The 27,767-nt window shown below is 36.0% G+C and overlaps 1 protein-coding gene across 3 annotated transcripts; it reads left to right on the forward strand.

Moving 5' to 3' along the window:
* Window positions 1–154: 154 nt before the first annotated feature.
* Window positions 155–27,160, forward strand: LOC105203891 (peroxisome assembly protein 12). Of its 3 annotated transcripts, XM_011172815.3 has the most exons (8): window positions 155–304; window positions 453–564; window positions 693–815; window positions 2,151–2,259; window positions 2,391–2,587; window positions 8,036–8,404; window positions 26,778–26,863; window positions 26,959–27,149. In XM_011172815.3, the coding sequence occupies exons 3-8, from the start codon at window positions 696–698 to the stop codon at window positions 27,068–27,070; spliced, it is 993 nt and encodes a 330-aa protein (XP_011171117.1). In that variant the 5' UTR covers window positions 155–304; window positions 453–564; window positions 693–695; the 3' UTR covers window positions 27,071–27,149. The 3 variants fall into 3 exon arrangements, with proteins under 3 accessions (XP_011171117.1, XP_011171116.1, XP_039308258.1); XM_011172814.3 differs by having other exon boundaries at window positions 195–564; window positions 26,959–27,160; XM_039452324.1 differs by lacking the exons at window positions 155–304; window positions 453–564 and having other exon boundaries at window positions 672–815.
* Window positions 27,161–27,767: the final 607 nt, after the last annotated feature.

Here is a 27,767-nt window from a genome sequence, read left to right on the forward strand (position 1 = left end):
GTGCAGTCTAGTGCAGGAATAGAAAACAAGCCTCTATATATAGGCTGTGTTCCGTTTTTACTGGCAGTACTGAAAATTTATAGTTCATGTCACCTATACTATACATTTTCAGTACTGGCAGTTAATATCGGAACACAGCCATACTTATGTCATGTTATGCATTTCATGTGTGAGACCCTTTAGTCAGCATACTTTTGACGATGCTTGTACATATTGTTATAAAAAAAGGCGTACGACAGAAAGAGACAACCAACATACGTAACCTCTCTGTCTGGCCGCCTTTTTTCGGCCACGACACTTTTCAGTATGTAGAGAGTTCAGTGATTATCATTATTTTTTCAATAGCAAGTGTTTATTTTAACGTTAAAGTGTATATAAAGATATTAAAGGAATATACTTTTATCGAATTATGAAATGATTCTACATTCCAAATATTTTTTTTCTCTGTCAAGAATATAATTGTCGCGGATTGTCGCGGACTTTGTATCTGTTACGAAAGCATGATAAGCATGATAAACAGGAATTTTAAATTAACCTCGAGAATAATTTGCTACGTATCAAACGGTAAGATGTTTAATAAATAATTTATTTCAAAATCAAATTAATTTCATAGACTGTACGGAACAAAATGAGTAAATGTTGATGCAGATTAATTTTAAAACTAGAGATTAACAATTTCTTCAAATAAACAGAGTATGGCAGAGAAAGGTGCACATTTGACTGGAACTGCGTACATTAGGCCTTCTATCTTTGAAATTATTGCACAAGAATCTCTAGCATCTACTCTGGAACCAGCTTTTAAAAGGATCCTCTCGGTATACTGTGTTATATAAAATTTTTTTGTAATGTGCTGTGTTTATATATAATATTATTTTTCATTCAAAGAACTTAATAATTCACTTAACAAATGCAAATGTTTTTCTTAACATATTTATCTAATTAATTTTTATATGTTACTTCCATTATGTGTTTTATTGTATTAATATATACACTTATAAAAATACAATTAGATACATAACTGAAGGGTTTTTTATATAAACCATAAGCAAGTTTTTTTTTTAAATCTTGTACTAAATTATTTTTGGTGATGTTATATTATTAACAATTTTATTCCAAGACTCAAGAATCACACAAAAAATGAAAAATATAAATAGATAATAAATATAAAATGTCTATATGAATCAAACGACTTCAAGGGTTTCATTCTGTATCATAAAGCATAGTGAAAATTACAAAAGTGAATGAATTTATTAAAATATTTATCATTTTATTGGTTAATAGTTAATGAATTTGCTTACTTTTGTGATTTTTATGAAGTTATTAACAGTTGCCCTTTCTCCTCCTTTAGAAGTTTTTTATTTTTTACTTTTTTAATTGAATTAAAATATTAAAATATTAATCAAAACTTACAACCTTGTTCTTATATTTATGGAATTAAATTATTAGCATTAAGATTTAACTATGACTATTTAAAGGTAGTTTGTTTATATTGTACAATTGTTGTGTTTGAAGAAAAATTACTATATTATTTTGGGTTGTTACATAAGCTTGTAGAGTAGTTTTATTGAAAAAAAAGGTAAAATAACTGAATAAAATAATACAAAGGAAAATATAATAGGATATTTTTGTTAAAAGCAATTTATCAAATTTTGTTAATAAAAAGTGACAGAATTATTGCTTTTTATTTTAAATCTTTCTTTTTTTTATCTTTATCATTATTAATGTTATAAAAAAGTAAAATAAAAAATATTACAAGTACTAAATGTGTAAAATTCTCGCAAGAATCAAACAAAGTTTGATATTTTTATTTTTGTTTTTTAAATTAGTCCTCAAAATATATTCAAAGTCTACGACGTTTTGTTCTTATACTCATTATATGTTCAGATAAAAATTATATTTATGTATAATGAATGCTTTGAAGATGTTTTCTTTGTTTAATGAAAATTAACTTTTTGGATTTATTTTTGTAGGAAACCCTTCAATTATATTGTTATTAAAAATTTTTTAGAAAAGATATTCTATATATTTCATTATAAAATTAATAAAATTATAAGCAGTTGGCACATTATAAAACATTAAAAAATGTTTGATTTTTAAACCATTGTTGTACTTTCATAAATCATATTTATATTACATTTTAATCATTTTAGTTTTTTGTGTCTTTTAATCCTGAAAGATACAGATATATTCTTCAATGGGTGGATGAAGGTTATTTAATTTTTAATGTGTTTCTTCAACGATATTATCTAAGGAGATATTGTAAGTATTTTTTCAATACATATTTTCACATATTTTATATGTTAAGATATAATAAAATATATAATGTATTTTAACTTTTATCAATATAATTTGTTGATGTTTTGCTCAAAAAAATAGGATATTATTTTCAGCTGCATCATTTTCTGAAACATTTTACGATTTGAAGCGAGTCACAGTAGTTAATAACGAATTGAAGGAAACATTATCACATAAACAACAAATACTGTCATTGATATTCATTGTAACATTTCCATACTTAAAGAATAAGCTTGCACAGCTTAGTTTAAGATATAAATTGGAAGAAATAGACGATTGTGGATCAAGAGAGGCAAGTTTAAAAAATAAAATTATTGTTTTTAGATACACACGCACACATACAAGCGCGCGCGCGCGCGCGCGCACACACACACACACACACACACACACACACACACACACACACACACACGCAGACACGCACGCATTCACGCGCGCGCGCGCGCACACACACACACACACACACACACACACACACACACACACACGCGCATGCACGCACGCACGCACGCACAAATATATTTGGCAGCAAAATTAAAGGATCACCTATTCTGACTCCTAAAAATAGGCGAAATTCAAGAAAGTGTAACTTTATCAAAAATAATCGTAAAAAAATGTTCAAAAAATTATTTTAACGCTTGAAATCTCTAGTTTTGAGATTGATAATTTATTAAAAGATTTACAGATTGTTTACGAAGTCACGCGGACTTAAATGGGAATGCGTCAAATCTCCAAATTTTTTACAAACTTTGTAAAGTTCCACGGCGTGAAATAAAAATTGTACACAATGCGGTTTACAGCATTTGAAAGTACGAATCTTTACCTTTGTTAAGCGTTGTATGATTTTTATTCACCAAGTTATTCAATATTGAAGCAAAAATGGCTTTTTTTGCTTCAACGTTGAATAACTAGGTGAATAAAAATCGTACAACGCTCAACAAGTACGTAAATTAAAGGTAAAGATATACGCTTTTAAATGCTGTAAACCGTATTTCTGTGGAATTTTTATTTTATGCCGTGGAGCTTTAGAAATTTTGTAAAAAAAAATCTGTCAAATTTCAAAATTGTATAAAAATTTTTTCAAGTTGCACAGCGTGAAATAAAAATTGCACACAAATGCAGTTTACAGCGTTCGAAAGCGTGAATCTTTATCTTTAATTTGCATACTTGTTGAGCGTTGTACAATTTTTATTCACCGAACTATTTACCATTGAAGAAAGAAACCATTTTTACTTCAATGTTGAATAACTCGGTGAGAAAAAAAAACGTATAACGCTTAACAAATACGCAAATCAAAGGTAAAGATTCGTACTTTTGAATGCTGTAAACCGCATTTGCGTATAATTTTTATTTCACGTTCTGGCACTTTACAAAGTTTGTAAAAAATTTTGACGCATTCCCATTTAAATACGCGTAACTTTGTAAACAATCTGTAAATCTTTTAATGAATTATCAATCTCAAAACTAGGGATTTCAAGCGTTCAAATGATTTTTTGAACATTTTTTTACGATTATTTCTGATAAAGTTACATTCTCTTGAATTTTGTCTATTTTTAAGAGTCAGAATAGGTGATCGTTTAATTTTGCTGCTAAGTATATACAGGGTGTCCCAGTATAAGTGGCCACACCTCTTTATCTTGTAAACTAACAGAGATAGACCCAATAAATAGTATAACATTAAATTAAATGGTTTGAACTAAACTTTATTGTGAGCACAGTGGTTATTTACAGAAGTTATCTATGTTAAAGAACGAAGAGACATGCACAACTTTTGCATGGTAAAGTGAATATTTTTATATGATAAAAGTTGTAGCGTTTTTTCTAATGACTACAATGATGTGTGATTTATCAAAATTATTTTACAAATTATAGAAGTTATGTTGGTTTAAAGTTTCGCGGGCGACTAATACCATTTCAGTTTTGCCCCTGCGGTGTGGCTAACTTCTGACTCCCGTTTTGGCGATTGACGTGTAACATGTTGATATCTGATTATAATATTTGGTGTAATAATTTTATAAACCTGTAGATTTTTGTATTCTTATTACTTACATTTTAAGTACATCGAATATTATAAGCAGATATATATACACTATATGTATATGTGTGTGTGTGTGTGTGTGTGTATACACACACACACACACACACACACACACACATACATACATACATACGTACATACATACATACATACATACATACATACATACATACATACATATATATATATATATATATATATATATATATATATGGTGAGTGTGTGTAGGGGGGGACCTGGGTTATTTGGTAGACCTTTTTTTCTTTTGTGTCTCCTGAGTTTTATATTTGTTAAAAAAAAGAAAACATAGGACGGTTTGAAAGGTTGAACCTTCCCCTTCACAATGCCGGTATAGATAGAACATGAAAATGTACTTGCTTTGAAGTACATATAAAAATGTCGACCAATGCCAAGAATTACTAATTGCCTCAAGCCCAGGATAATTCGTAACTAGTGCGGGAATATCCCGAAATTTGTGTTTTAACCCTTAAACATACCGATCCTGTAAAATACGGAAACACATTTTTGGGTCTGGGAGACTTTTTCAACTTTGAGAAGCTATATCTTTGATTACAATTAATATTTTTCTACGATTTTTTTTTTAAACAAAAGTTCAAAATCTCAGGAATGTGACTGCATAATCGGCATTGCCGACAAATAATTTATTGTGAAGTTATAAAAGCAAAACCATTAAGCAAAAATGAGAAATTGGTCAAAAATCTACTTTTCCTTCAAAAAATCATATCTTCGCAACAACAAACGTTTAAGGACTTTCAAATACGGCGTTTTAAAGCTAAAGATTCATACTTTCAAAAAAAATTATATTGTCATTTTTATTAAAAAATGTACTTATGTAAAAAGGCAAATATGAGGTATTTTTGATTAAATTGTGTCTAAAATTGAAAATTGATGTGTTTCATGATATATTTCGGATAAACTCTCTTTTCTACAGCATTTTATAATATTTCAACTTTAGATAGAATATATGCGAGTAACATTCGCAAACCGACCTGTTTGAACGTATTTTGTCCAGCTTTTTTATGTAAAATACTTACAAAAAAAGTTTCACTTACACACTATATGGCTCGCATTGACTCTAATAAAACTTTGCTGCCGTGCCGTTTGAATTCTAGTTGACCAAAAAAGTTGATCAATCATATCAATGGAAAGAGGAGATTTTAAACTTTTTACGTCTTGGTCCGAACCTCTTATCTCATTCCGTCTTCACATAGCAAGCGTTCAAAACTTCATATGGGGTCTCTCAGACCCACTTACGTGTTTAAGGGTTAAGTAACCTCTAACAAATTTATGCCGTTACTCGTCTTTACTCGTTGTTATTTACCTTAGTTAAAAAGTTATAATTATAAAAAAATTTGTGAAAATTAAAATAGGTTTTTGATTTTCTACGCGAAACGAGGCTTATTTCACAAGTTGTTAGTACTGTTCCATATGGATTTGCGACTTTTCACACGAATCGAGGTCCACTAGCTCCTCTCTGGCAGCGAAACAATGTCTACTGATGTACTGTTCCACATGGATTTGCGAATAGTACATTTATAGACCTCGTTTTGCTCCCAGATAGAGGGAGGGGGTGGATCTCGCTTCGCGTGGAAAGTTGCAAATCCATGTGGAACAGTACATCTGTGGACCTGGTTTGCTTCCAAACGGGAGGGGGTGGACCTTGCAAATTATGCTTTTATAAAGAATAAAGATATATGTTTAATAAAAGATATATGTCCAATTAATAATAATATTGTTGAATGAAATATGTATATGAGACTAAAATTGGTAGAAATTTCGTATTATTTATAAAACTTTCTTTGTTGATAACTTAACAAAGGGCGAGCGATGTCTAAAACTTGTTGGAGGTTACTCAGGGGCTATGATATTAACAAGATATGTCAAGTAAGTGGTAATTATTTTTAATTTTTACAAACTTTTTATGATTATCACTTTTTAACGAAAGGCGAGCGATGGCTAAAACTTGTTGGGAGGTATTCAGGGCCAAGTCCTTGACAACATATGTCAAGGTCAAAATTATTGGAGGATGGTCCTTGTCTCTAAATAATTAAAAATATAAAATATTGATAAAATAAAATATTGATTTTTAGTAATTCTATTATATTTAATACTTTTATATGCAAAATAATTGGAGAAATCAGAAAAAAATCATATAATTTGATTTAAAAAAGTAGCGATAACTTTCATGTCACCTCAAAAAAACTGATTTTTTTTGATAATTGATTTTATCATTATTTGGGCTCCTTCAGACCATATAAAAATTGTGCATTTTGATATGATACGTTTTAAAGATAATAGCTTGTAATACTTCAAATGCTCTACTTCTATTGTATTTATATAAAATATTTAGCAGCAGATGGAAGACAATTTAAGGAGTGATTCTAGATTATAAAATAAGATGAAAAAAGGAATAAAATTGTTATTAAGTCATGTTTTGTAGAAATAAGTATTGAAATATTTATGTAAAAAGTATCTGAAGCATGTCAATATTTATAATTAAAAAACGAAGAAACTTTAATTGCAATTTTGTTATTTTTGATTTGTTTTTTATTTTATAATTTAGTATTTTCTTATATTTCTTTTATCTTTATTGTTATTCCATTTCAAGCATTATATATTATAGGGGAGACCGGGGCAAATCGTTAGACAGGGTAATTCGATAATTGGAAATATCTTTTTATGGGTACATATTAAAAATTTATTTTAAACACTGTAAACACGTCTTAATGTAACGATGTTGCTAACAAAGTTTTGTTGGTAACGGCGTCATATTAATGTTGTAGTAGTGAAAAATGTGTTTTGCGACAGTCGAAGTAATTTCTGATAGTCAGCATTTCTTCGAAATTTAAATAAGATAATAAGGTTTTTTTTTTAAAACTTTGAATGTATTGTGTCCAGTTGAATGTATTTGAAACATTGTGTGTTTACTTTTGCTGTGTGATGTCTATTTTTGTCGATCATACGCAATAATGCGCACAGTTGATGTTGGGGCTATTCGTAATACTGAGCACCGGGGCGATTCGTTAATATTGATTACAGCGCCTAACCTAAGTTGGGTAACCCTAACCTTTTGGCTGTGTTACGAACGTCTGCGCTACGCAGAGTTAAGCATTGAGGTAAAGTTCTTCATTGATTTAGTTCAAACTTGATAATATTGTGTATTTCAGTACATAGAACATGAATATGAATATAAAATTGACGCTCTTAAGCAGGTAAAAAGTTATAAAGCGTTAAAGATTGACACTTGTGAGGTTAGGAAATCTGTCACACCGATGGCATAAAAAGACATGCGAACGTGTATGTTTGCATTTGTTTTTTGTAGTATACCTATATCTTTTTTTAAATAAAAGAAAGTCTTAACAACAGCTTTTTTACAGTCTTTCAACTTGAAACACAAATTTTGGAATATTCCCGGAGTAGTTACGAATTACCCCGGGCTTGGAGCTATTCGTAATTTTTGGCATTAGTCGACATTTTTATATGTACTTCAAAGCAAGTACACTTCCATGTTCTATCTATACCGGCATTATGAAGGGGAAGATTCAACCTTTCAAACCGTCCTGTTTCTTTTTTTTTAATGAATATAGGACTCAGGAGACAAAAAAAAGATCTAACGAATAGCCCCGGTTTCCCCAATATTATATTGCATAATTATTAACATATTAAATTTTATTAATATAGAGGAGACAAAAGTTCTTCCGTAAATGTGTTATTAAAGGATATTCAGCTTTCTGTATAACGTACGAAACTCTTGTGCTATATAATTACATACTTTATATATCTGAGAAATCGATGTACCCATTACCCTTGCTAAGGCTGCTATCTGTTACTCTGACATACGCTGATCCGCAATCTGCTCTTACTATCGCTGAGTTATTGAGAAAGATCAAATACAACTCATTCACTGTTAGTGATGGATGGAATATCTTCCAAAGAATTGTTACTGGATCTCTTGAACTGGGAGCGTTTTTCTTACAGTTTCTTTCTTGGTGGAGCCAAGAAAATTATAATATGAATATCATGAGTCTTCCAGCTCCATCACCACCAAAGGTAAAGATAAATAATTTAATAATAAATATTAGGAGAGTATTCTTCATACTATATTTTTATTTTTTTTTAATTTTTTAAAGAAAAAAATGAAAACTGTAGAGGAGAGAGTGGTGGAATTTTTTTTTAAATAACTCGGTAAATATTAACGCGACATAATTTTTATGAACATCAGTTTGTTAGTCATACAATTCTACCAAGTACTTATAGGTAGAAGTTTATCAAGTTTATAGAATGAACGTAATTTACTTACTAAAAAGGAGAAAAAAGATGAGTTTGTGAGATAGGAGGAAGATTGTGGCATACTAACAATTAATGTTATAAAGCATTTTTAATTATAAAAACATCGCGAATTAATGATTTTTTGTAGATCTTATACACCAATAAATGCCACAAAACAAGATTCTATGAACATTTTATAAAATATATTTTATTTGAAAAAATATTTTTAAAGTAATTAATTTCCCAGGTTTGATCCCTGGCTGAGGTGTCATTTTTTGCAACAATTTCCTTATAGTTTGGAGGGGGCAAGATTCTCATGTGCTTGTTAGCATTAGTTAATATTACATTGATTTTTAATTTAATATCGTGATATTACTATTTCTCGTTCCACTTAGAATTGTGTTTTAAGACCGAAAAGTTATTTAGCGCGCAATTTTGTGAACTTAAAAATGTACATAAAATCACACAAAAAATTTTAGCATCAAGATCTAGCTTTAACGTACAAGGTTTTTTGTTTAATATTAAGTAATTAATTTCTTTGGTTTAAAAAATAAAAAATTTAAATAATTTCTTTGCTGCTTGTAAGTATTATGCAACTTTACTAAGGTTGTAAAGTCACAAAAGTGGTAACATTACTAATGCAAATGCCTTACGATCTTCTCCCGTACATAACTTTTATAACTTTATTAGAACAATACAAGTGCGCGTTATGCGCGCGCCATTTATTTAATTTTATGTTTACATATAACTAAATATAAATAATAAGAATTTCAAAAATTATACATTTATGGTTAAGAATAATAGAGTTCACGATGACAAATCATGTTCTTGATAATTATGAATAAATAAAAATAGAATATGATTTAATTTATTATTATCCTATTAGTAGACAATGTTTTTTAAATATTTATTCTTTATTATAACCTTTTTTAAATATTTAAAAAACATTTAAAAGATATTGTTTTCTGATAGAGTAAATGTCTATAAAATTATCATTAATAGTATACGTTAATATCATATTCTTGTTATAGATACCCATATGTACAACTCTTTTATGTTGTTTATATAACCAAAATCTACACAAAACTTAAAATTTAAACATGTTATAATTATTTATTTTATAATTATTTAATATACTGTTACGTCCGGACAGGACAATTAGCACTCTCGCTCTCGCACACGACGGAACTCAAGCACACTCAATAAATAAATAGTCAGACTTAATAAATTACAATCTTTTAATTAGAATGTCAGTTTGTTTTATAGAACGAGAAATCAAAGACAAAGATAGAAGACGGCAACCGATCGTCAATCCAATATCGATACGGACCGCTAATACCGGGCGTAACACTACAATAACGTTTATACTTAGCACGTGATACGATTGCATTTTTGTATTAAAAACAAATATTATACACGAGTCATCAACTTTCAAGCACACGAAATTATCATATTTCAATAACTTCTGAATCGATCAAGTTCTAAATACTCTCAAACGAGGGTCAAGTTCTATAATGAAAATGTTTTTATTTTTTCTGTCCGTATTCTACGATCGGAGATATCATAATAAAATGTTTACTTCTGAAATTTGATTTTCTGAGATATACGTGGTCATTAAAAAAATTTTCAAATTTGTGTTCAATTGCATTCTTAATTTCTTTTGTTCTTTATTTACAAATCTTTACATTCTCAGTCTTCTTTAAATCCTTTCTACTTTCTACTTTTTTTTTATTTTACCCTTTCACAATTCTTCTTTCTTCTTCCTTACATTATTTCACATATTTTTAAAAATTTTTACTAAAACAGATAATGTTTGGTTAATGAAATAGTAATTTTTAAAACAAAATGTCAATATATCATTATATGCATCCATTATTAAAGAAACCTTCGTGTACAATTACATTCCTAATTTCTTTCGTACTTTATTTAAAACTTTACCTTCTCCACCTTCTTTAATTCTTTTTTGCTTTATATTTTTTGTTTATTTTACACTCGCAGTTCTTTGTCCTTTTTTCTTAAATTATTTCATGTCTCTCCGTTTCTCTACTCTCATTGCACATATTTTAAAATCTTTACTAGAAGGGATAATGTTTGATTAAAGAAATTTTTATTTTTATAACAAAACTTCATAATATGTGATATGATATTCATTCATTATTAAAAAAATTCTTAAACTTGCGTTTAATTGTATTTTTAATTTCTTTTGTTTTTTATTTACAAATCTTTATTTTTATATAATATAGGTATTCAAAGATTATTTTATTTTACATATATTAAGTGTTGTACAAAAACTACAAATTTATAAAATTTTAATTATTTTAAGTAAGTTAAAATAGCATATTAATTTTTTTTTAAGATACAGATAAAAATATTTGTCGTCTTTAAAGAGGTTGAACTTCTCTTCAATTAGATTTTATAAATTTGCCATTTATATTCTTGTGTTTTCGGAACTCATTGAGCTAGAATTTTATTAATACATTTGTGTGTTTGTATCTTATTATTTACAAATTTTTTAAAATAATTTTAGTCTTTTAAAATATTAAATATTAATTGTATCAATAAATATTTAAGAAGATAGTTACTACAGAAATTTTTAAGAGATCTTTGTGTTGTTCATATAAATAATTTAAAATAAATGACTAACTTGAGAAGACTATATGGGAATAATAATTGGAAATACGATCCACGTAACACATATTGGATTAGAGTCTATATTGCAGAATCCAGGATACACGTAATAAATTAAACAATCTGTCGAAATAAAAGAAACAGATAACATAGATAAAGTTATATTAGAGAAATTTTTATTTTTATGACACAAAATATCAAAATATCATGTAATATTAGTATTAGAAAAGAGTATAGTATTATTAGAAAAGAATCTTCAAACTGGTGTTCGATTGATGTCTTCATTTTTATTCATACTTTATTTAAAAATCTTAACCTCAAACACGTTTAATTAGTTTTTCCTTTCAATTTTATTTCTATTCTACCCTCTTTTGATCCTTCTTTTTTATATTATTCTTTTCCTCTTCTTTCTATATCTTTATTTCATATTTTTCAAAAATTTTATTAAAATACATAATATTCTAATTACAAATATGTTATTGGACCGATAGTGTAACAACACAATAATAATAAGAAAGCCTTCTTCGGTCGTAGCTAGGTCTTAGTGCTTATATTTATTTATGTGATTTTATATACTTCTCCGAATTCAACCAGAATGTGCGCCGAATTAATTTTTGGTCATAAAACAGCATGTCGAATAAGAATAAGAATTAACATAATATTCTATCCTCTTCTTTTCTATATCTTCATTTTACATTTTGAAAAGATTTACTAAAAAAGTTAAAATTTTATTTTAGAAATTTTTATTCTAATGACACAAAATATCAAAATATTATGTAATATTTGCCCATTATTAAAAATAACTGTTAAACTGGTATTTAACTGCTGTCTTAATTTTATTTATTCTTTATTTAAAAATCTTTACCTTCTCCAACATCTTCAATTCCTTTCTCCTTTCAATTTTATTTCCATTCTACACTCCTTCGATTCTTCCTTTTCCCTCTCTTCCATTTTATATTATTCTATTCCTTTATTTTCTTTATTATTTCACATTAAAAAAAAATTTTATTAAAATACATAATATTCTATTAGAAAAATTTTTATTTTTATGACACAAAATATCATAATATCATGTAATATTCGCTTATGTTTAAAAAAAAACCTTTAATCTGGTGTTCAATTGATGTCTTAACTCCATTTATCCTTTATTTAAAAATCTTTACTTTCTCCAACACCTTCAGTTTTTTTCTCCATTTAATTTAATTTTTATTTTACACTTCTTTAATTTTCCTTTTTATATTATTTTATTCTTCTATTCTATATCTTCACTTCACATTTTTAAAAAACTTTATTAATAGATAATATTCTATTGGAGAAGTTTTCATTTTTATGTCACAAAATGTCAAAATATCACCTGAGATATTTAGGATTTAAAAGTATTTACGTTCTCCACCTTCTTAAATTCCTTTCGTTTTTTTATTTTATTTCCATTTTATGTGCCTTCGATTTTTTCCCCTCCCTCTTTTTCTTCCTTCTTAAATTAATAAATTTCTCTTTTTTTACTTTATTGCACATTTTTGAAAATTTTTACCGAAAGAGATAATGTTTAAAGGAAAGATATTTTCATTTTTAGAACACAAAATGTCAAAATATCATGTGATATTTACCCATTATTTTAAAAAATCTTTAAACCCATGTTTATTTACACGTTTAATTTCTTTCATCTTTTCTATTCTAAATTCCTAAACTTTTTACTAAAAAAAAATTCATGTTTTATTAAAAAAAATTTTTATTCCTAAAACACAAAATGTCAAAATATGTGACATTTATCCATTATTTAAAAAGATCTTCAAACCCGTGTTCATTTGCACGCTTAATTTCTTTCATCTTTTTTATTCTAAATTCCTAATTTCCTTCGTGTTTTTTAATTTTTGTCTACTTTCTCTTTATTTCCTATTTTACACTCCTTTAATTTTGCCTCCTTTCTTTCTTCCTTACATTATTTTATTTCTCTTCTTTTCCTTACTTTTTTCGCACATTTTTTAAACTCTTTACTAAAAGAGATAATGTTCTATTAAGGATGTACTAATACTAATGTACGTCTAACATTGACAATGCTTTGAAAATTTTATATATCGTTTTTATTTATTATCTGAACACATGTTTAAAATTTGAATTCGATTTTCTAACTGGTTCACGAGTTATTCAATTTTAAATTTTGCATGTATTCTTATAATGTAGCAGTACATTTCCACTTATATCAACGAAATTATAAAGAAGCAATATTGCCAATATTCTGAAACTTGGTTCATGAGTAAATAAAATATTGAGCAATATTTCTAAAAAAAGTTTATATTGATTTACTAACTCATTGTTAAGATATCAATGATAAAGCGACGCGAAATTTCAGTAAATGTCAAATTTTTGAATGGACTACATAACTATGCTACATGACTACAGTCTACTTTGACTTGTATAAAGTGATAGAAGAGCAAATATTATGTTAATGGTATTTATTTAAATATCTTATGGATTTTTAAGTTCTATTTGATATCTGATATACATTAAATTGCATTAAATGTTATCAATATGCGTCTAGTTTTTTCATTTCTTACAGTTGATTTCTGGCAAAATTCACGTGCAAAAGTTTTTTGTCGACGATTGCAAAAATTGCAAAATATATAAATATATTTATTTGTAGTGTCAAATATCATGTTAACTGACGTTATTTAAGTCCTATACATGATACGAGTATATATGGTGTACGTCTTAACCCTTAAACACGTAAGTGAGTCTGAGAGACCCCATATGAACCTTTGAACGCTTGCTATGTGAAAACGGAATGAGATAGGAGGTTCAAACCAAGACGTAAAAAAAGTTTGAAATCTCTTTCGATTGATATGGTTGATCAACTTTTTTGGTCAACTAGAATTCGAATGGCACGGCAGCAAAGTTTTGTTAGGGTCAATGCGACCCATATAGTGTGTAAGTGAAACTTTTTTTGTGAATATTTTACATAAAAAAACTGGACAAAATACGTTCGAACAGGTCGGTTTGCAGATGTAACTTGCATATACTCTGTCTAAAGTTGGAATACTATAAAATGCTGTAGAAAAGGGAGTTTTTCCGAAATATATCATGAAACATCAATTTTCAATTTTAGACACGATTTAATCAAAAATACCTCATATTCGCCTTGTTACATAAGTACACTTTTTAATAGAAATGACAATGATATAATTTTTTTTTGAAAGTGTGACTCTTTAGCTTTAAAACGCCGTATTTGAAAGTTTTTAAACGTTTTTTGTTACAAAGATATGATTTTTTGAAGGAAAAGTGGATTTTTGACCGATTTCTCATTTTCGCTTAATGGTTTTTCTTTTATAACTTCACAATAAATTATTTTTCGGCAATTCCGATTGTGCAGTCACACTCCTGAGATTTTGAACTTTTGTTTAAAAAAAAAAATTGTAGAAAAATATTGATTGTAATCAAAGTTATAGCTTCTCAAAGTTGAAAAAGTCTCCCAGACCCAAAAATGTGTTTCCGTATTTTACAGGATCGGTGTATTTAAGGGTTAAGTTACCCAGATAGCAATGCATTCTTTGCACAAAAGGAGAAATACTTGCTAATTACAAGTTTCCTTTTGGTTGCAGTCACATTGTTCTATCGCAGACGCTAATCTTTTTGTGTAAGACTATCTAAATGCAATGGGAAGGAAACTTATTTAGGAACCGAAGGAATAGTGTACGGAACTTATTAGTATAAAATTTCCAATAACTTGTTATAGTTTTCAACAATTCTTTATTATAATATTTCCTCCAAATATAAGGAAATTGTGTTAACATCAGAATTGATTAAAATTATATATTTATGTATTTTAATATATTTCAATGAAATATGTATGTTGTACCCAGATAGCACACAATATTTATGATAAATATTAATAAATAGTTATTATAATTTTTTTTAGAAATATAGAAATATTTTGTACATATTTTATATACATGACAGAAAAGATTATAAAAATATTTATGCAAAATGTTGTTAAAATATTTATTAAATATTTTCTAAAATATTTATGGTAAATCAAGAATATTTACAAAAATATTAATGAAAATATTTATAACAAATAAAAAAAATATTTGTAGTAATACTTTGTAAAGCCAGGATTATATAGCCAGAACATCTTTAAAGAAAATTTTATTTTAATAACAGAAAATCACAAATATCATATGATATTCACCTGTTATTAAAAAAAACCTTAAAACGCGTGTTCAATTACATTCTTAATTTCTTAAATCTATATTTTCTTCGCCTTCTTTAATTCTTTTGTCCTTTCTATTTTATTACCATTTTACACTCCTTCGATTCAACCTTCTTCCTTCCTTTCTTTTTACATTATTTTATTACTCTTCTTTCAATAGCATTTTAATAGCAATTTTATAATAATATTATTTATAATATTATAATAATATTATAACATTTTAATAACATTTCTTTTCTTTTTATCTTTGTTGCTCATTTTTTAAACTCTTTACTAAAAGAGAATGTCCTATTTAAAAAAATTTTATTTTAATAACAGAAAATCGCAAATATATGATATTCACCCGTTATTTAAAAAAAATCTTAAAATGCATGTTCAATTACATTTTTAATTTTTTAAATCTTTACTTTCTCCGCCTTTAATTTTTTTGTCTTTTTTATTTTATTACTATTTTACACTCCTTCGATTCAATTTCCTTTCTTCCTTCTTTTTTACATTATTTTATTACTCTTGTAACGAAACGCCCCTCCACCTTGCGCGCACTGCCACTCCGCTCCGTCCACCCGAGCATCGCACCGACAAGCACCACGTGCGCGCACCGAGCTAACCCTACCGTCGCGATCACGCGGCAGCACGCGCGCCATCCGTGGCGTTCGGCAACGTTCCCACTCCGGGCCAGCCGACCGAACGCGCGGATTGGTCCGCCTAACCGCGCGTTCGGATATATAAGCCGGCAGTGGGAACACCGAGTTAGATCTTTCCGGTCCACCGAACCCGACAGGTTGAGAATCCCCGACCGCAACTCCGACTTCCAAGAGGACGAGAATACTCGCCTCATCCAGACCCCTCGACGAGAATCCTTGTCGTCCCAACTAGCTGAGGATCCTCGGCTAACAACGATATTCCGAACACCCGCTCCGCAACCAATCACGGTGAGCATCCTCGCCGCGCTCCGTAGCCGAGTATCCTCGGCGAATCACCGTCCACGACGAGCATTCTCGTCGAGTCCGCAGGCTAGGTATCCCTGGCCAATCAGCTCCGTCCTCTCCCTCAGGGAAGATTCGCTCACCGTAACCTAGAACCTAGAACCTAGAACATCGTTAGGACATCCGCGCCCTGGCGATATCCTCGCCTCACCTTGCACGAGGCGGCTCGGGCGAAGCGCGGAATCGCCGCTGTCAGACCGAGTTTGCGTTCCGCGAATCCTTGACCAATCCGGACACCGTGTCTGCTTAAACCGCGCGTATAAATTGTCACCGTTATTAAGTTTTTTTTGTCACCTACTGTTTACGTTTCATTCCGATTACCGATTAGTTAGATTATTATTATTAAGTTCTTTTTCTTTTTGGTACATATCATTTTGTTATTACAAGCGACACTTTACTTTGTTATACGATACGAGAGCTAGCGTTTCGGATCGCACCAAGGCGATTAGTTAGCGCGATCACCAATAGCCAATCGCGTTTTTGCCTAAGCTCGGTACACTTATCACGAGGCTTTATGACTGACCAACGATTTCTCTTTTTGTAACTCTCAAGTCTGAATAAAGATAGTCTTTTTCATCTAAACTCCCCGTGCGATTATTTTCCCGAACCCGGTCAATCCGGCGAGCTTATCCGCAACCGTAACCTGATCCAGCACCGAACCGACTGAAAAATCCACCAGCGTTACATGGCGCCCGAACAGGGACCGTTTTAAACCGATAATTGCACCCGGAAATAAATGCCTCTCACCGAGTGGACCGAGCAGCTACCGCAAGACCAGCTCGAGTTATTAGCGCAAACCTACCAAATAGAAACGACCGGTACACTTGCCGAACTACGATACCGCGTGACCCGTCACTTCTTTGCAATGACCAATCCGAATCAGTCATCTGGTGAATCCGCACCGGAAACCGCGAACCCGTCGCCACCGGTCACCGGAAACGAGTCTCACTCACATAGTAAGATCATGAACCAGATACGCAAGTGGGGTTGCCACTTCGACGGTCGCAACCCTCTGTCGTTCTTGGAGCGCGTAACGGAACTACAAGAAGAATATCAGTACATCGACAGTCAGATGAAGGCCGGACTGCCGGAATTATTGAAGGGGGATTCTCTGGCATGGTATCGGAATGAGCGAGAGGCCTGGGAAACATGGGCCGAATTTACCAGCGCCCTGCGACGACACTATCTGCCGCGGCGGTACCAAGTCAAACTGATGCGCGAGATACAAGAGCGACGACAACAACCCAACGAGGCATACGCTAAATACGCGACCGCTCTGCTTACCATGATGCGGCGCGCCGGGGGTTTTACCCAGGCGGAAAAGGTGGACCGCCTATACGAGAACCTGCGGGCGGAATACAAGCTATACGTGCGCATGAGCGACGCTACGGACCTTGCCGATCTAGCCGACCAGGCCGCCGAATTCGAAGATATCTCTAGAGCCCGGGAGAGTGAGGTTCGTGCCGAGAAGAAAAAGGTCAACACTGCTACAGCCGCCGATATCCCGCCCTACGACCGCGCAAACGCCTGTTGGCGTTGCAAGCAACGCGGGCACAGCCGGTTCGAGTGCAGAAGACCTGCACGTAAATTTTGTTCGCAGTGCGGAAAGGACGGCGTCCTCACGTAGGACTGTCACCCTCGGGCGGGAAACGCCGCACCGGCCGGGGACGCAACCGCTCCTCGGCCCGAGTCCACCTAAGTTACACACCTCGACCGCATGTACCGGTCCGCCTGGGGCGCCACCGGATCTCCGCTTTACTAGACACCGGGGCCGAAGTATCTATCATCAACCGACAGGTAGCCGGATACGCAAAGGAGATGCGAAAATGGCCTCAAGAACAGAAAGAAGTTATCCACCTGGCCGACGGCACCACTGCTACCACGCCCGGCCGCGTCAAACTCCGCTTCCGAATCGCCGGACGTCAGCTCGAACGCACTTTCCAGATCCTTAGATAGCCCGATGCTTATAGGCACCGACCTATGGGCCCGACGGCAAATCACCATATCCCCGCTACCTCCCCAGTTCCGGAAAACACAACACACGGCATACTCGGTGACACCGGGCATGGTGAAGCGAACCGCACAGGAGGAGCAAGAGCTCCAAGCCTTCCAGATCCGGCTGAAAACGGACGTACCAATCAAGCAACGGTACCGACCACGCAACCCGGCGATGCAAAGCATCATTGATGAAGAGGTCCGTAAGATGGAAGAAGCCGGGGTCATCGAGCCATCTACCAGCGCCTGGAACTTCTCGGTGGTCATAGTACGAAAGAAAGACGGCAAACACCGTTTTTGTATCGACTTCCGGAAAGTAAACGAAGTCACCGAGCGGAACGCATACCCGCTACCGCAAATTCCCGCTACACTGGATAAACTGCGCGGGGGCCGGTACCTCACTACACTCGACCTGCAACAAGGGTATTGACAGATCCCGCTCACGCCCGATAGCTGACCAATTACTGCCTTTACCGTTCCGGGCCGGGGCCTAATGCAGTTTACCGTCATGCCGTTTGGACTGCATTCGGCTCCGGCAACGTTCCAGCGCCTGCTTTAGAAAGCCCCAGAATTAGAACCGCACGTGTTCGTCTATTTAGACGACATCATTATGACCAGCGCAACCTTCTCCGACCATTTGCGGCACCTGCAGGAAGTCTTTCGGAGGCTACGCAAAGCCAAGCTCCGGCTGAATCCGGAGAAATGCCATTTCTGCCTGAACGAGCTGAAATACCTGCCACATCGTGAATGGCAAGGGGATCCGCACCGACCCCGACAAGGTCGCGCCGTCGCACAATGGCCAACCCCAACGAATGTGCGACAAGTCAGACAATTCGTGGGACTCGCGTCGTGGTACCGCCGCTTCACGCCGAGTTTTTCAGAAACCGCCGCGCGACTCATCCGCCTCACGCGAAAGAACGCCCGATGGACGTGGGGGCCCGACGAGGAGACCGCTTTCCGCGAACTCAAGCGCGCACTAATCTCCGCGCCCACCTTCGCGTGCCCGGACTTCTCGCGCCGGTTTGTCCTCCAGACAGACGCCAGCACGCACGGTCTTGGCGCTGTCCTCTCGCAGCATTTTGACGAGGGGGAGCGTGTCATCGCGTACGCTAGTCGGTCGCTCAACGGCGCGGAGAAAAATTATAGTGCGACAGAGCTCGAGTGCCTGGCCGTGGTGTGGGGCATCCGGCACATGCGCGGCTACTTGGAGGGTTATGAATTTACGGTCGTCACCGACCACCAGGCCCTCCAGTGGCTGCGTCGCCTGGACTCCCCCACCGGCCGATTGGCACTCGAGCTCCAGCAATACACGTTCGACGTCCGGTACCGCGCGGGAAAACTGAACCGGGTCGCCGACGCTCTCCAGATTATCGGCCGTGTATAGTAACCAGGCGCACTCCGTGTGCCTATGGTACCGCCGCCAGTTCCTCCGCGTACGGGGGCGACCGGGGGATTTCGCGGACGAAATCTGGCACGGTCGACTATACCGCCGCATACTCCATTCGACCAACTTTAAGGACGAACCCGCCGAGACACAATGGAAGCGATGCGTATCTCGCGACGAGAGAGAAGCCGTGCTGGCACGGGTACACGACAACCCTGCCGCCGGTCACCATCGTCAAAACCATTGCCCGATCCGCGCAACACTACTACTGGCCGGAAATGTTTTCCGATATCGCGCGTCACGTACGGGCGTGCGCCAATTGCCAGGCACACAAGTCCGGCCGGCCGGACTAATGCACACATCCCACGTGGAGGCGCCCTGAGAACGGGTCACCACCGATCTAGTAGGACCCCTCCCGCGGTCCACTAACGGAGCTACTTGGCTGTTGGTCTTGCAAGACCGTTTCACCAAGTGGGTGGAGTTGGTACCGCTGCGACGAGCGACCACCACCGCCATAGCCCAGAGCATATCGGACCGCGTCGTCTACCGCCACGGCTGCCCCGAAACCCTGATCTCGGACAACGGGACGCAGTTCGTGGCAGGGCACGTGCGCGAACGGCTACGCGACCTGGGCATCCGCCACCAAACGGCCCCAGTACACGCTCCTCACTGCAACCCCGTCGAGAGGACCAACAAGACGGTCAAAACCATGATCTCACAGTTTGTAGGCCGGGATCACCGCCGCTGGGATCAGCACATCCCAGCGCTGCAATTCGCGTACAATACCGCCGCCCACGATACCACCGGCTACACGCCCGCGTATCTGAACTGCGGGCGGGAGCCCGAGACGTTACCACGAGACCCAGACGAGAGACGCGCACCAACAGCCGCTCCGGCCACCAACCAGCGACGACTCCAGGAAGCATACGAGGTGGTCCGAACGAACCTCGCCCGAGCCTTCAACCGTCAAGAAAAATACTATAATTTGAGGAGACGGGCATGGAAACCCGCCATAGGGGACATGGTCTGGAAGAAAGACCATCCCCTTTCGAGCAAGAGCAAGGCATTTAATGCGAAATTGGCACCCAAATACATAGGACCGTTGGAAGTTCGAAAAATTCATTTTCCAGTCGTCGACCTGCGGGACAAACGCGGTAAGTGGCACCGACACGTACATGTGCAGGACCTTAAGCCTGGTCACCGGCACGAACAGACCCGAGGGGCAGACGACACAGAGACGGACAATGGGGAAGCAGCTGACGTTGAAGCAGACGACGCGACCGCAGACGACACCGAGGTAGACGCCATGACGGACGATGGCGGGACCGACGAATTCGGAGCAGACGATACTGACGATGATGCTGCAGGAAAGAACGACGACCCGGCCAGCGACGGGGCTCGTGCCGATCACGCTCTGACGGCATGACTGCCTGAAGGGAAGGAGCTATCTCCCCCAGCCCAGAGCAGTATATAAGGGGGACCACCGCAACCAGGAACTTGCAGAAAGACCGAATCCGCTATGGAAGCAATTCTGGACGCACTACTCAACGTACCGGGCAACGACGCCGAGTTCGACGGTCTCTGGAAGAAGATGATGGAGACGACGCCGAGCTCACCAGGGCTGTTCCCGCTACCACCTCAGCGGCGAACCGAACCAGACCCTCGATCGGAACATTGCCGCGGCATCAGACCAACCCACAACCACCGGCTTGCCCAGCATCGCGACTGACTCACCGGCGCCATCTAAAACGGCCTGTGCAAAGCCGATCCTGGCCATCCGCGCGCCGCCCCAGGGGCTGATACAGGGAGCAAAACCGGCTAAGCGCCTCACTTCCCGGCCGGCCCCAAAAAGACCACCACCAGTCATTGGTGTGCGGATCCAGCGATCCTCCGCAGCTAACGCAAGAAAGTGGGCCGCACTCATAATCGAGCCATCCCTGCCAGGCAACGACAAGCGGCAAGGCGACCCACGGCAACCCGCGCCATCCGGACGACGACGACTCGCACCGGCGGAGAGACGAAAGGAGATTTTAATCGCCCTCTTCGGCGACCCGTTGTCCGACCTAGAGGAGGAGCCCACGATCAAGACACCAGCCACCACGTCCTGCGAGCCGCCACCGCTGCCCGCGACCAGGCCAAGGCACACAACACGACCGACGACCGCCAATCCCTGGGTCCACGCCGTCACTAACGCACCGCGGAAGGTCGTCAATCCACCACTGCCAGCCATCACGAGAGGCACGGAAACAAAGGGCACCAGTGGCCCAGCACCATGCGGTGCTGCCGCCAACGCGCCACCGGAGGAAACGACCGCCGAGTTTCCCACCGGCGTTTCCCCCAGCGCCGTGACACGGGGAGCCAGGACCACCGCAACCGCACCGAGCGACGACGGGGAGGCGACAGCACCGGTACAGCTAGCACACATGCACAGAACCGGCATCCGCCCAGAACGACCGCCTATACCGGTGCGCGTAAAGGACGACCTGACGGTATATATACCGTATTACGCAGCCATGATATCCCGGGTCTATAAGATCCGCCTCGCCGACCGCCGCTTCACCCTTCGTTTCGGACGAGACGGCCAATGCCATTACGTGCGGGAATTCCCGGCGTAGTGGCCAAAGTTCGCTATTCGCAAAGGGGGGGTGATGTAACGAAACGCCCCTCCACCTCGCGCGCACTGCCACTCCGTCTACCCGAGCATCGCACCGACAAGTACCACGTGCGCGCACCAAGCTAATCTACCGTCGCAATCACGCGGCAGCACGCGCGCCATCCGTGGCGTTCGGCAACGTTCCCACTCCGGGCCAGCCGACCGAACGCGCGGATTGGTCCGCCCAACCGCACGTTCGGATATATAAGCCGGCAGTGGGAACACCGAGTTAGATCTTCCCGGTCCGCCGAACCCGACAGGTTGAGAATCCTCGACTGCAACTCCGACTGGTAGTATCTTCAACTTTTATACAAAACCCACGTGGTACTATCTTTGTATTGTCATTGAAAAATCTTTGTATTTTAAAAATTCAAGTGATAGCATTTGAATTGTCATTGAAAATTTTTATTCTAACCCAAGTAGTATTTCCTTAAATATTGTGTAATTTAATTCACTCTAAATGCATTTTTCCAAAAAATCTTTTAAACAATCAAAGTGTACTATTTTTGTATTTCCATTGAAAAATCTTTCAATTTTAACCCAAGTGGTTGTATTTAATTTTAATAAGTTTCAATGGAATATATAACATTTAATTTAAAAGATTAAAGAGGAAACGGTACAAAATGAGAAAATTTTATTGAAATAAAAAATTTTTGATGTACAAAAACATGGCGCTGCTAGATAGGAAAAGCAATGAGAAGAACTGAATAATTTCTGTACAAAACCTAATTGCTACTATCTCTGTATTGTCATTAAAAATCTTTCAAACCAAGTGGTATTTAATTGAAAATAAATAATATATTAAAATTTTGTCATCTAATTTAACTTAAATAATTTATACTTTAACAGAATTTTTATTTTTTTTTATAAAATTCAAGTGATATCTTAAGTTTAACTTACGATTAGAATTACTTAAATGTTAAAGAAACTAAAACTTATTTCGCAAATTTCTTTTATAACGCATATCTTACAAGTGTTACATTTATTGCATTCTTTCTTATGTCTTTTCTGCTTTTTCTATCTAGCAGCGCCATGTTTCTGTACATCAAAAATTTTTTATTTCAATAAAATTTTCTTATTTTGTACCGTTTTCTCTTTAATCTTTTAAATTAAATGTTATATATTCCATTAAAACTTATTAAAATTAAATACAACCACTTGGGTTAAAATTGAAAAATTTTTCAATGAAAATACAAAAATAGTACACTTTGATTGTTTAAAAAATTTGTTGGAAAAATGCATTTAGGTTGAATTAAATTACATAATATTTAAGGAAATACTACTTGGGTTAGAATAAAATTTTTCAATGAGAATTAAAGATGCTATCACTTAAATTTTTAAAATACGAAGATTTTTCAATGACAATACAGAGATAGTACCACGTGGGTTTTGTATAAAAGTTGAAGATACTACCAGTTGGGTTAGAATATGAATGTTTTTCAAAGAAAATACAAATACTACTACTTTAATTTTGTAGAAAAAGTATATTCTTTTTATAATAGGTGCACTTTAAAAGATTTCACACATTTTTTTTTTAATAAACGTATATTATTTTTATTAGATTACACAATTTCAAAATAAGTTGCGCGCAACACACATAGGCGCTTTTTTTACCTTTTTTTTTGAAAAGGTAATTTTGTACTGATCGATTTGACATAGATTTTCTCAGATAAAATATATATATATATATATATATATATATATATATATATATATATATATAGGAGGCTATGCCGAATTTGTATACATTACGTCACACGTTAAATTCAATTATATTATTTGAAATTATATTCAAGGCCTTCAAATTAGACTAGAGTTAAAAAATAAAGGTAAGCTCTTGAGTAGTTTGCCGAAAACTTCGCGTTGACGGCGATGTAGTATTGCGAAAAGAATTAGAACTCAGCGTGCAAAATGATGTTTTTGATGCATGAAATGACTTTTGTTTTGCATACTATTTTGTTATTATGTAACAAACCGCTTCCGCGCGACCCCTCCAACGGATTGGTCATCGTCCGCCAAACGCCTAACCGTCGAGCGTAGAACGAGGCGCTACGCGCCCACAAACAATTCCAAACGCGCCGACACGAGCAGCGAAGCATCCGCGCGCCGAGATACGCCCGTCTCTTGCCGCGCACGCGCACCGGCTCAAACCGGCACGCGCTAACGACGTGCTTGCTCGCCTCCGTTTGCTCTCCGCCCAACCGATCTCGAGCGGCGGGGCCGCTGGCGCTGAAATGAACCGAACCGATACCGAGCGTTCCTGACATCTCGAGATTTGGGTATAAAAGCGCCGAAGCAGCGAGATGCTGCGTCTCTTCTCCGCCGACTTTTTGGACTGCTACTCCGACTAGTCTCCGAAGAAGTCTCCCGAGGTAGTCCTGGGGTCCAGCGTCTTGGCCTCTGTCGAGCGTTCTCGACGGCTACCGCTCTCACATCTGTCTCTCCTCGCCGAAGCTGGGCTCAAGCGCCTTGGGTTCTGGAAAGCGTACTTGCCCGACCGGCTTCCTAGTACTGATCCGATCCTACCGCAGCGGCTAAAGAAAAACGGGGTAAAGCGTCTTTGCCTCCGTCGACCGTACTCGATATAGCCGTCGCATCCCGCCTGTGAACAATGAACAAGCGCGTTGTACGACCAGCGGATTTAAAGGGACGCTTAGCCGAGTGCCGCCCCGCGTTCCACTACCGCACCGGAGACCGCGAAAACCGCGCACGCAACCTCGCAAGGCCAGTAAACATTGGACCGCCCGTCGCGTCGAAAGAACGCCAGCGACGTCAACACGCACCTGACGCGCGAATAACGGCAGCCGCGCCGACGACGATACGCTCACCGAATCCGGTGCACCCCTGTAACCGCGCCGTTCGATACCAGGATAATCGTCATCACGAGCGATACGGCTGACGACGTATCAACGGTGACGCTTTCGAAGAGCGACTCTGTATATAATAGTAGTACATTGTATTTCGTCCTTTTTCTTTTCTACAATAATCTGTACATATTTTACACGTCAAATCGCAGCCTAATTCTCTTTTAACCCGGATCGTGCTCTGGAATTACCGACGAGCTACGTCCGTGCGCGATATCTAAACAAGAAATACGGGTTGTTACAATTGTATGTGATTTATTGCGAAAATATGACTTGTCTCATATTTACTAAATTTATAAAAATGGACTGCAAGTAAAGTTGTCTTTGAATTTTGTACATAAAAGCATATTTTTTATTCTTTTTAACAGTTATCCGTGTGTTTTCTTGCCCAAGTAGGCTTCACTTCACGTGCCTTTTACGACTATTTACTGACTGTCAGAGAGGAAAGAAAAGTTGAAACCTATTTTTAAATCTCATCCAAATTCTTTATTTTTCAAATAGCACGCAAGAAACTTTTACGTTATTTCTTATGATATCAGCGTTTCAATACAGCCGCGGCGACTACTCAGGAGTCTTAGTATCTAACATACTTCTTAAAATTACATAAAGAGTATATATATTTATTTGTAAAACTCAAATTTAGCTTTTTTAAAAACACTAATAGTATAGCCATCTTACAATGTCTAAGTAGACTGTAACGAAGTAATTTTAATAGTTACTCGTGGAATTCAACGTGAATTATACTAAATAATATGATATTTTACCACTTCACACCTATCTCACGATTCCTTTCTTTACAGTAGTATAAACTTGATTATTCTTTGAATATTTTTTACTCATTTTTCCAAATATTAAAAGATATATTTTTGCTATTATTGCAAGTTTATAAGCTATTATTTGCAAATTTATATGAGTGTGTCAAGAAAATACTATTTTACTGTTTTTATCTCCATTTAAGATTCAGAAATGATCAGAAATAAGAAATTAAAATAATTCTTAATTTATATAATTATAGTTTTTATCCGATCTATACCCAAGTTAAAAAATTGATTTTTGCAAAAATGGTAGTTTGGAAAAAATTGATTTTTGCAAAAATAGTAGTTTTGAAAAAATGGAATATTTAGAATTTTTATTTGATTGTAGTCTAGATGAGAGATGAAAAAAGTTGGATTAAAATTAGACAAGTTATTGTGGCAACAATTTTGAAATGTTTCGAAAAACGCATTTTCTACACTGTTTATATTAATAAAAATTTTTGTAATGTCTTTTACCTCTTTCATCTGCTCTCTTTGCTTCGAAGTTTAATCTATTAAAAAATATCTAAAAAACCAATTAATTTCTTTCCGTTTAAATAAATCAGCGTGACAATTTCACGTTGTATAAAATTATGGAAATAATTTAAATTTTTAAACAAAATATTATCTTCTTTTTTAACAGGTGCCAAATGTAGCGCAGCAGTATAAAGGAATTTGTCCGCTTTGTCGTAAACCTCATCGTATACATACCGTGCTTATGATATCTGGGTAAATAGATAATAGTTTACTATCCAATAAAATAGTTTTTTTATTATTTTATTTTTACGTAAAATACAAAATTAACCTTATATTATTTTTTATAGTTACGTATTTTGCTATCAATGTATTTTATCGGAAATACGAACAAAGAAGAAATGTCCAGTAACACATTATCCTGCCAAAGAAGATGATTTAATACGTCTGTACATAGAATGATATATTATACACAATTTATAATTGTATATAGAGAGTATTTGGAATTCAAATATTAAAATGTTGATCGATAAAGAAAAAATTTTTTTTAAAGAATTATTCATTTTTTGAGGTAGAAAGAATTGTAGAGATCAAAAGTGGCTGTGCATAGGTACACACAAAAAAGTGCCATGTTTGAGAGATTAAACTTATGTATTTTGAGGCTCTGAAACCGAATATAACCTCAGAATTGCGCCATCAGATCAGGATTTTTGCTACTTTTTCTGCTGATTAGTATAATTTTAAGGAATATTTGACAATTTTTTGAGTGTAAAAAAATTCCTGATCTGATGGAGCAATTCTGAGGTCATATTCGGTTTCAGGACGTCAAAATACATAGGGATACATAGGTATAGTCTCTTGAACTTGACACTTTTTTTGTGTGCCTGTGTAATGTATTATTAAATAAGGCCCATTTATACATTTATTGTTATAGCCATTGTCATTTATTATGTATGTGGCTTCCAATAGAGAATAACGATTTGCAATGACGCTAACCTTCCATAAGCTAAAATTGCACTCAAATAGTCAGAATTTCTCAAAGTTGAAATATTAATTATACATAAAATTAAAAGTAATTGTGATGTTTTACAGTAAAATAGATCCTAAAGAGTTTTGTGTTTATGTTTAATAATCATTTTTGAAGTGAGTTGAAAAATAA

Source organism: Solenopsis invicta, chromosome 8 (assembly GCF_016802725.1).
Source record: "Solenopsis invicta isolate M01_SB chromosome 8, UNIL_Sinv_3.0, whole genome shotgun sequence".
NCBI lineage: Eukaryota > Metazoa > Arthropoda > Insecta > Hymenoptera > Formicidae > Solenopsis > Solenopsis invicta.

Bases quoted from the DNA above. Each gene is read 5' to 3' on its own strand.
- LOC105203891 (XM_011172815.3), top strand. From the start codon at position 696: ATGGCAGAGAAAGGTGCACATTTGACTGGAACTGCGTACATTAGGCCT. The intron at 816-2,150 runs GTATACTGTGTT...TAATCATTTTAG, and splicing joins CTTTTAAAAGGATCCTCTCG to TTTTTTGTGTCTTTTAATCC. The intron at 26,864-26,958 runs GTAAATAGATAA...TATTTTTTATAG, and splicing joins ACCGTGCTTATGATATCTGG to TTACGTATTTTGCTATCAAT.